The sequence below is a fragment of the Pinus tabuliformis genome, chromosome 2_1, assembly GCF_031772625.1.
Source record: "Pinus tabuliformis cultivar Carrire ecotype Pingquan chromosome 2_1, CPIR1, whole genome shotgun sequence".
Taxonomy (NCBI): Eukaryota; Viridiplantae; Streptophyta; class Pinopsida; order Pinales; family Pinaceae; genus Pinus; species Pinus tabuliformis.
In genome coordinates, this window is record NC_142299.1 from 708,817,709 (window position 1) to 708,829,202 (window position 11,494).

The following is an 11,494-nucleotide window of genomic DNA, read 5'->3' on the forward strand; positions in this document are numbered from 1 at the left end:
CATCCAGTGCCTCCCAGATGCCGCCTTCCTCCCCTCCTATGACTAGATCCCGGTCTGCTGCGGAAGCTGCTCCTACATCGGGTACTGTCTCTCCCCCCTGCTCCTCTACTCTGCATTTTAATCATTTAATTGTCACTATGGCAACATTTGCATCCTCCTCATGTTTGTTTACTTCTCCCATTACTTGTTCGATTGAGCCTCCGTCACCTATCTTCTCTACCACTCCGACGATTATCCTTGGACAGGAAGGCCCATCTGCCATCCCCCCCCCCCCCCCTTAACCTCGAGCTCTCACTCCTACAACCTTCAGCCCCGATAGCAGACTATCCCTGATGTGCTGGGCCTGGGTATTACACCCTCTAATTCAGAACATAAGCCCACCAGAGGGCGACCATCCAAGATAGCCAAAGCCATTAAAATAGTTGGGGACGATGTTGCCCAGGGTCGACAAAACACCATTGATTGGGTGCTTAGAGCAGCAAACACCCTTGCTAATGTTCCCCGATGAAATGGCTCTCCTTCAACTGTAGAGGCTTGGCCATCCCCTCAAAAAAATTGGCTCTCAAGAGACTCTTGAGTAGTGAGCCCTGTGACATTATTTTCCTTCAGGAGACCTTGGGGTCTTCCGAGCTGATTGTCAAGACCCTTCTTGGTATCATGCCTGGGTGGCACTTTCAAGCCCTGGATGTTGCAGGGTGGTCTGGGGGCCTTGCTCTTGGGATCAACCCTCGTTCCATCAGGGTGACTTCATCATGGGGCGGTCAAGGCTTCCTTGGTATGGATATATTTTCGGCTGAACTTGGCAAACAGATTCGTATCATGAACATATATGCCCCCTATCAACATAGACTGGCCTTCTGGCAGCGGATTCTGGATAACCCTTTGATCAATCAATCAACTATATTAGGGGGTGATCTCAATTTTTCCATAGGACATGAAGAATCCTGGGGTCATCACTCGCAGCTTGATCCACTCTCAGATCAGTTGAGCTCTCTCTTGGAACATTATGGTCTTATTGATGTACCTATGAATAAGAAGATGCCTACTTGGCATAACAGACGGACTGGAGAAGCAGCCCTGGGGCGAAGACTTGATCGATATCTCATCCATGAAGACCTGCTTGTCACCCTTACAAACTACAGACAATGGGTGGGCATCGGTGGCATTTCAGATCACTCACCTATATATCTGGAATTGGCTGGCTCTTTTAACAAACCGAGATCTCCCTACAAGTTCAATTCAACTTGGTTAAAGGACCCCGAATACCTCAAGATGGTCTCGGATTATTGGAAATCTCATCCCCCTTCAATTGAGCAGAGGAAGGTCGTAGGTTTTTGCAATAACCTGAACAATCTCAAGCGGTTATCCATTGATTGGGCCAAAAGGAAAAAAGCTAGGGAGGAGCACACCCTAGGTGACATTGAAAACCAGTTGGCCACCTTAACGGATGAACAAGGTAGAGGCTTCATTTCCATTGAAGCAAAACTACATCTCGTGGAGTTGGAAGCCCAGAGATCAAAGATCCTACAGGATTGGGAAGAAACTTGGAGACTCAGAAGCAGGGCTATCTGGTTACAAGCTGGGGATGGTAACACTAAATTCTTCCACAAATTCGCTAATGGAAGAAAATCAAGCAACGCTATTTAGCAGTTGCCCTCAGATCAGGGACTGATAGCTAATACACACCCATAGCTGACACAAATGGGCATTGCACACTTCAATCAGCTGTTCAAAGTTCCTCCAGGTGCTACACTTGCTGATATCATCCACATCGCAGGTCACTTCCCTAGATTTGTGGAACCTGACTTGCTAGAGGAACTCAATAAACTTGTCACCTTGGGGGAATTGGAGAGCACTCTGAAGTGGTTCAAAAAGGATAAAAGTCTGGGGCCGGATGGATGGCCGGTGGAGTTCTACCTTACCTTCTTCGACATCATTGGTCCTGACCTTCTTGACGTGGTCAAAGAAAGTCGTATCTTGGGCAGATTGTATGAACCTATAAACTCCACCTTTATTGCCCTCATTCCCAAGTTGGATTCCTCGCTATCCTTTAATGATTTCAGGCCTATATCCCTATGCAATTGCCTATATAAAATTATTGCAAAGATTATAGCTAATCGTATTAACCCGATCCTATCAAATCACATCTCCCCGGAACAATTTTCCTTTCTGCAAAATCGACAAATCCACGAGGCCATTGGCATGACACAAGAGGCTCTTCACTCTATCAAACTGAAGAAACTCAAAGGAGTGATGCTAAAAATTGACCTCTCAAAGGCTTTTGACAAGGTCAACTGGCTATACCTTCAGATGTTACTCACTCATCTGGGGTTTCCACCAGACTTTATCAGATGGATTATGTGTTGTATTACTTCGGTATCCTTTGCAATTTTAATCAATGGATCAACCTCCCACTCCTTTCGAGCGGAGCGGGGACTCAGGCAAGGATGTCCCCTATCCCCACTGCTATTTCTATTGGTCATGGAAGGCCTCAACAGAAAGATTGCATCAGAGAAGTGTGAGGGGCATCTCAAGGGCCTCAAGATAACAGATCAATGCATACTAACACATCTACTCTTTGTCGATGACATCCTCATATTTCTTGATGGGGGCATTCAGGACATCATCACTCTCACGGAGGTACTGAGGTTATTCAGCTCTGCCACAGGGATGGAAATTAATCAGGTCAAATCTACTATATCCTTATCAGAATGTACACAATAGGAAACCAACCTTGCTCTTCAAAATTTCCCTTTTCAGAATCAGGCCCTGGAGGATGGACTGAAGTACTTGGGATTTAGGATAAAATCAGATGGATACAAAATAGCAGACTGGACATGGTTGATTGCAAAGGTGGAAAGAATATTAAACATATGGAGCCATCGACTTCTATCCAGGGCCGACAGACTGGTGCTTATCAAATCAGTACTTGAAGCCACACCAGTTTACTGGATGTCCCTGGCCTAGATCACTCAAGGAATTATACAAAGGATACATAGAATATGTTACCAATTCTTATGGAAGGGACATAAGGAGGGGAAACCCTATTCTTGGGTCAAATGGAGCAGCATTGCTATCCCTAAAAAATGGGGAGGTTGGGGCTTAAAAAACCTATCTGCCTTTGCACAAGCACTTGCGGCCAAACTTGGATGGTTGCTCCTGAAACACAGGAGCCTATGGTCGGAGGTGATCACATACAAATACATCTGGCCGAACTCAGTGTTGGATTGGCTAAGACTACCATCTTGGAACAGAAAGGGTATATCAGTAATTTGGAGGGCTATAATAAATACCCTCCCCATCATTAGAAGGGGACTCATATGGAGGATTGGTAATGGAGGGTCGGCCCATATTGGGATTGACCCATGGATTGGATGCGGGAACTCCCACCTCCTTCCACCGGACCTGATTTCCATCCTCAAACAATTGGATATTGTCAACATAGCACATATTGGGGACCCTCACAATACAACAATATACCAGCAAGCTTGGTTATCAAGGACGACACTGGATATACCAGCTCAATGGCACATGGAGTGGAGGACCTACTTGATGGCCTTAATTGAATCCCATGTGAGATTAAGGGATGAGCTAGATGAGTTGCTATGGGGCTCGCACAACATGGGACCTATACCCCAAAGGACAAATATTCAATAATACATGCAAGACACAAACCAGAATTAATGAAAAACTGGTGGCGAAATATCTGGAAGCTACATGGTCCTCCTCACTCCCGATTACTCATGTGGAATATCATTTCGGACAAAACATCGACTGGAACAAATCTCAGGAAACGAGCCTTTCTGGGACCTACATGGTGTGTTATTTGCAGAGCAGAGGAGGAAACAACCCATCACCTATTCCTCACTTGCCCCACTACTCAGCAAGTCTGGACACAGGTCTTACATCTTCTTAACATACCAATTACATGGATCGGGGATGACATGAATACGGCCTGGAACAGATGGTGGGATTTTGCAACACACCCGAAAGCTAGGAACTTGCCCCTCATAGTGTCCTGGCACATTTGGATTTGCAAAAACAGTATTATCTTTCAGGGGAAACAAATTGTTTGGACTCAGATTATTCCAAAGATCTGTAAGAGCTACTTAGAAATCCCGGAAGAGGCACAGGTTACCCGGACAAGAAATATTATACCGGAAGCCATCGATAAAGAGAAACCTTGGGCCTATTTTGATGGAGCAGCACAAGAACAGGGCTGCGGTGGAGGCATCATACTACACATATCGGAAACACATTATTTCCACATCTGCCTGGGGCTGGGAGATGGCACTAACAATTTTGCAGAGCTTATTACCCTCCGCCATCTCTTACATTTTTCTATTTACAAAAATTGCAGACAGCTACAAATATTTGGGGACTCAAAGATTGTCATAAACTGGTTCAATTGCATTACATCATGCCATGCATATACACTCAGAACCATATTGGATGATGTATTATTTCTAAAATCACAATTTGATCTTGTTTCTTGTACTCATATCTACAGGGAACGCAATGCATCCGCAGACAGGCTATCGAAAGAGGCAACGCATCATCCTAGAGGAGAATGGTTGATCAGAGAGCATACTCCTACATAGATCTATCAGTACTACCATAGACCTTATATGGACCAGGATATACAGAGGGCAGACAGACCCTAATTCCAACAACTTTTTTTGTTAATATTTATGAATCAGTTTTGGATATGTAAATAATATTGTATATGAACACTAACCGGGCCATGGTTTTTGTAGGTTTTTATATCAGTTTGCAACACTTCATAGCTGACCATGGTCACTTTACAGCATATGCCTATGACATTTACAACATGTAATTTTCTATGATAATGAAAATTACGATTTTTCTCCCCAGGAAAAAAATACAAAATACAAGTAACAAATATTTCTTCTAATTACTTCATAGCTTTTATGTGTCTGCCATCCATGTTAACAGGAATATGTATGCACCTTGACTTTTAAACTAAAACCTCTTTTTTAAAATAAATATTTATTTATCCCATTTGCTTAACAGAGTGTAATAGGGTAGAAAAATGAATATCTTTTTGTTTTTTAAATAGTTTTTAAATATAAAATATATTTATAATGTTTTTTAATAAAATAAAAATAAAAATATTTATTATTAATAATATTAAATTTTTAAACATTTATGGGTGAAATATATTTTGATGGGTAGATGGTTAAAATATTTTGTGATATGAAAATCATGTGTTAGAAATTTCATGGGCAAAAATCTAACCATGTTAAAAACAAGTGTAACCCAAACCAAATAAAATTTCAAAAACTTTTAACAACTTAGATGTTTTTTACATTAGGGCTTTAAAATAGAAAAAAAAACCAGAATGAAATACTAAATAGTTTCTAAATATAAAATATATTTATAAAATTATTTTTAATAAAATAAAAATAAAAATATTTATTAATAATAATATTAAGTTTTTTAATATTTATGGGTAAAATATATTTTGATAAGTGGATGGTTAAAGTATTTTGTGATATGGAAATTATGTGTTTAAAATTTTATAGGCAAAAATCCAACCATATTAAAAATATAAAAAACACTTATAACCCAAACTAAATAAAATCTCAAAAAAAAAATTAACATTTCTAACTATAATTTCTCAAATCAAAAATTAAATATAAATATAAATACGATTATCTCACATCATTTTTTTAAACCATTATATAAATATAAATATAACATTTAATATATAACTATCCTGAATTAAAATTAGCTTGAACCACGTTACACCATCTACCTCTTCATGAAAACCAGCTATAAACGTAACGATAATATTAATTTGGCCAACAACTACATTACATTTTCTTGCGATCTCTGGCTCATTACAACAACTACATTACATTTTCTTGTGATTTCTGGCTCATTACAGAACGTTTTTCTAACACAGCTCTAACACTGACATATTGGAAATAGATACAGTCAAATCTTTGGCTATACATTCTTACAGAGAGCATAACAACACACCAACCAAATCCCTAGTGAGTTAAGGAACCCTAACAGTTACATTGAATTGCAGGGCTGTAGAGACGTTGTGTACGGTGGCGTAGCCCAGCGCAAACCTGAACTTGCCGGTGCCTCCCACGACAGACACCTCACGCTGGTCCATGAACATCCGATTGCCTCCCTGTATGGAGAGAGTGCTGCCACTGTACTCCGCCGGCCACTCCATTATGGCGGTGAACGCCAGCAATGAATCGGGGCTCCTAACGACGGCGAGAGAGTCGGACAAATACATTCCCTGCGCTCTGCCCACGACTGTCGAGTCCGGCGACGGAGATCGAGTGAGGGCGTCGTCCATGACCACCATGGCTCCAAATCCCGGCTTTGCGGTGCTCCCTGCCCCGATCTGTATCGCCGTTCTGTTACTGCCCGCCACCACGTCGTGCATGTAGAACACGATGTTTACTTCTTTTTCGCTTCTCGCCGCCATTGCTATGCACAGTATGAATGCCATCGTCCAAGCCGCCTCTTTCGCCATTTTTCCTGCTCCGTATGTGCATTCCTCGTGGGTTTACATAAATAACAAAATTTGATAGTAGTCGATGAACCACCGGGTTTACAGTTGAACAACCCGCGCCTAGCGTCACGTTGTGTTTTTGTTTACGCCTCGTAGCGATGAAACCCACGCTATGTTTTGGTAGACGGCCACGCTAACATTACGAAAACTCTTCTTCGAAGCTCGCCTATATTCCAATGTTCTGCCTTGTGTTGTCAAAAATTCAGATGGTTGTTATATATAATATTAGTGTTCGAAACAGAACGGGCAAGGGGTTTAGTCTGTGGCGATTGATTCAAGAAAATAGCCGAGGCGGAGAAAGACGAGGGAGAAAATATACAAGCACACAACGTTACGTGGCTCACGCATTTAAAAGGAAAGATAGGATGGTTTGTTTTCGTTTTTTTTGTGGTCCGAGCTTGTTAAGTTAGGTTATGGTAAATATTAGGGATGGTGTTTCTTTGGGGGAGTTTGTGATAAAGATTTTTTTATAGGTTAACGATTTTGTATTAATTGCTAAATCATGCACCTATATGTTTTTGAGCATTTTTGTAAAGCATTCAGAATGCAAGTTAATATCAGTGAGATCAAAATAATGATTTTCTCTAATAAAAGGAAGCAAACCCAACATAAGTTTTTCTTTGAAGGCAACATTTTTGAAGAAGTAAATGAATACAAGTACTTCGGGATCGATTTCAACAATAAGCTTAATTGGGAGGACTACACAAAGAAATAATTTTAGGAGGATGGAAAACATTATATGCACTTCAAAACAGATGTAGAGACACAGAGTTATGGGATTGGAAAACGATTAAAGTGTTTTTTGGACTCCTAGTTTGTTCAATGATATTATATGGGTGTGAACAGTGTGTGTTTCAAAATGGAAACAAATTGAGAAAATCCAAAAACGCTTGATCATGAGCAAGTTCAAAATAAAAAAATTTGGTTCCTCATCGAAGCAATTGCTATGGTGCGTGTTATAAGGTATCTAAAAAGAAATGAGCAAATGGGAGTAGGTAGATGGCCAAAAGTTATTTTCAATGAAGGCATGAGTGAAAGAAAGAAATCATGGATGAGACAAAACAACAAATGGATGCAAAAATGGAATATTTACCTCAATGCATGTCCCACAAATAGCAAAGAGTTAAAGAATTTTGTTATGGAGAAGTTTTGTAAACTTATATGGGGGAAAGAGTTGGTAGAAGTACTATGTTCTTGTGATCTTCAACAAAAACGAGTACATTGAAGCTAGCATTCCATGGGGAGAAAAGATTCTTATTGCTCAATTAAGAACTAACTCACATCAACTTTGGTGAGGTGGAAGAGACCTAAAGAAGATTGGGAAGAAGGGTTGTGTACTTTTTACACTTGTGGAGCAGCGGAATGGGAAAAGCATTTCATTTTGGAATGTGATGCTTTTAGAGACATCAAGGACACTTATGGCAATGTTGTGTTAGCATCAATTCCTTGGCATTGTCTTTTCAAGGACTATTAGAAGGTTGGATCAGTTCATCATCAATTTGAGTAAAAAGATGATTGAATTGCAAAATGCAAAAAACAAAGAGGTTGGTAGTCTTATAGACTATTTTTAATCTAGTGGACGTTAAAATATCATTCATTCATTTTGACTAAGTTAAATTACATAAAAATAAAAATAAATAAAAATTATATATATATATATATATATATATAATAATTATAATTATTTTGAGATATATCTTTCTGATCCATTACATACATATTTAAATTATTGATATTTTAAACTAATCAATGTGGTTCACCTTTAATATAAATAATTTAAATCTATATATATTCATATTAATTCTAGATTTATCAAAGGCCGAAAGAGATTACAAGAGTGTTATGTTTTTTATAGAAAATTTAATGAAATGTTTAAATCTCCGGGAAAAAAAGAGAAAAACAAAAAACTTTTAATTTTAATTATTCAAAAATCCAAATAAATTGTATAGTGAATTTCATATATATAAATTTATTTATATACAATATTAATATAATCATACTTTATTGGATTTGATGATGGAAAATAAACTTCAACGCTATACCACATATGCATCGACACTCTTTGCGGAGATTTGAACATGCGTGAAAGGAATTTAAACCTCACATCATACGAAATACGCATCAACATTTGAACTAGAGTAGGATCTTATTGACGGGAAGGTAAACACTCACCCTCATGTAAAATTGGATTGTGCACCATGGGTATTATTTGAGAATAATTAAATACGATTTAATAAATACTTAAAAAATTGGTTGAAAGTTAATACGATTTACGTAATTGTTTTCTTATTTATCAGAATAATGAATTAAAAAGGGGAAAGATTTGCTTAATTTTGATTTAAAAATATGTAAAGGAAAATAGGTCTCGAAGGAAGGAAAGGAAGATATATTTATGAATTTTATAATGACTTTCGAGCGTAAAGTATTTAAAAAGTAATATTATTGATTATTTTTATTTAAGTATGAATATTTTATGAGTGCCTTGGCTACTGTGTTTATTTATTCTAAGTAATAGACAGGATAAATGGTGTTTTGCATATACAATTTAAGCAAATTTTTTGGAGGGATGGAAACAAAACGAAAATAATGGTAGTAATGTTTGTGCAAGGGAAAGTGATTGAATTTTTATGTTTATTATAAGTGTGCTACATAATATATTCTTGTTGTATGGTTTTATTAGTGAAAAAGATATTGCATAATATTATCTTTATCAATTCACATTCCACCATGATTATCTAGATTACAGAGGATTATCACTTTCCCTTAAAGAGATTATTTGTGGTTTTATAGGTATCGCAAATCCCTTGGCTTGCTTGCTCTCCAATTGTATAAGATTCATCATGATTTTTATTTCTTATATTGTCTTTGTAAATAACTCGAGAAGTTTAGTCAATAACTCTATTAAATCTTTTTTCTGATTAAGAAGCATGCACTTGTTATTCATGGTATATCTTTCCATAAGTCACAAGACTTTGTTGAGATGTCCTTGGGCTATACTTCTACTCCTCAAAATTATTCGCTTTTTTTAAGTCACAATGATTCCATGTTTATCTATGTCCCTTCTTATGGTGTCCCACCTTTGGTTTTTGCTCTCAGTGTCATTGCTTTCCTAGTTTTTCCTTTAACCAACAATGTTCAATTGTTCAAATTCTCCTTTATCCTTTTTTTATTATGTTCCCTTGTTTTTAATCTTATTTCTGGAAGTCATGGCAAGGAGAATGGGTAGTCATGGTGGGTGTGGTAGTTGAGGCAAAGGTGGCAAAGGTCAGAGAGGGCCTTATGGTGAGAGAGTTCAAGAGGCAACACAAAAGGTTTCTAATATATCTTGGGAACAAACACCTCCCGATATATGTGATCATATCTACAATGTTGATAACGAAATCTAGCTTGATTGTAGGTCAATGTGTGGCTAGGACATTAACGATGAAATTGGAAATTGGGTGTTATATGTAGGCAACTTGAGCGCTAGAGATACCAAACACTAGAAAACTATTGAACTATATCGACATATGAAAACAATAATTGGAAAGATTCTTCAACACAAGGGTGAGGTAAAAGTGGAAATTTTGCTCCACTTGGAAGAGGTGTTGCTTCAGCTGAAGGGAATTAAGCCTAGATTGCCAACCTCTTCTTATCAAACCTCAAACCACTCAATTGCAACTTATGCAGGCCCCTAGATAGTCACTAGTGACAATCTCCACGTCATAGATTAGTTTATCATGAGTATATCGATTGTTATTTGTCACAACCTACTAGGGCCTATCAATTATGAAGGGATAGGAAACTTAGCTATTTTATTGTATTTTTGGATACATTTGGCAATGTATTAACTAAGAATCTAGTCTAGACAGTATGGATTTAGACAAAAAAAAATGTTTGGTTGTTAAGTTTCCCAAGTAGTCGACCAATCAAAGACATATGTCAATATGTAGCATCATATATTTTTAGATAATCAAATTCACACACACAAGCACATAATTTGTATTTTAATTTTCAATTGAAATCTTTTTTTTTTAAGAGCGGAGAATGGAGCTTTTAAGATTACAAAATGAAAGTAAAGAATATGTTAGATGATAGTAAATTCAAATTATGATATAATCATCTTCAACATAAAGATTTAAGAGAAAATTATTTTTGTTAGTGAAATCCAAGTATATTTGGAATAGGTGTCACCTTGATATGACGATGAGCAATGATTTAAGGGACAATGGGTTTTGGGGTTGTTCCACCCACACACTTAGCATTTGTACATTTTGAGATTGCATGCAATTTCATTAATGAAAGGTTTAATGAAAGGTGGTGGTTTGTTTGATAGTTCAATGGCATCCAAGCATTTGATCTCTCATGTATGTACTCTTTGTTGAATCCTCGTAATCATGGTGGAGGAGGTGGAAATAGGCATGCAGGTGGGGGGGGAGTTGGAATACATGGGAATGGAAACCATGCGAATTTGGCATAAGTGTTCTCTTCCAACATCACTTTTTTGGTTTTTGTGGTAGTTTGGCTACCTTGGAGGGAAGTGGGAGGTGGTTTTTCTGCAGAGTTTTAAATCTCAATTTAGGTTAGGTGGTTTGAGTGAGTTCTGGTTCAAATTAGACAACTTACCGTTGAAAAATAATGACCCAACTTTCCTCGGTGGTTGTATCCCTCTTCCTCTGGTTTATCCCTCTTAGGTTCTAGACAATTGATTTCAACTTCGTTAACACACCAGAGTATTCTCTCCTTCCTTTTTTGTTCCTACTTGGTCTTTAATATTTAAGCTTTTCCCTATGCTCATAACTGTGAAGTCTAGTTTATGGTTTGTTTGTTATTTCATTACTAGGTTTATCAATCAAGGTCACACCCTCTCTATTTTTTTAGCCTTTCGACTTTGTGTCAAAAGGCCTTGTATTTTGTTCTAATCTCCCTCTTGAGGATTCTATTAGGTTTAATGGT

General features: G+C 37.8%; 1 protein-coding gene across 1 annotated transcript; it reads right to left on the bottom strand.

Annotated features, from left to right (window-relative positions):
• Positions 1-5,799: 5,799 nt before the first annotated feature.
• LOC149202554 (dirigent protein 1-like) lies at positions 5,800-6,527 on the bottom strand. The gene has a single exon (XM_089400005.1). It carries the CDS (start codon positions 6,518-6,520, stop codon positions 6,026-6,028), a length of 495 nt encoding a protein of 164 aa, XP_089256131.1. The 5' UTR covers positions 6,521-6,527; the 3' UTR covers positions 5,800-6,025.
• Positions 6,528-11,494: the final 4,967 nt, after the last annotated feature.

Coding starts and splice junctions, on each gene's coding strand:
- LOC149202554 (XM_089400005.1), bottom strand. CDS start 6,520: ATGGCGAAAGAGGCGGCTTGGACGATGGCATTCATACTGTGCATAGCA.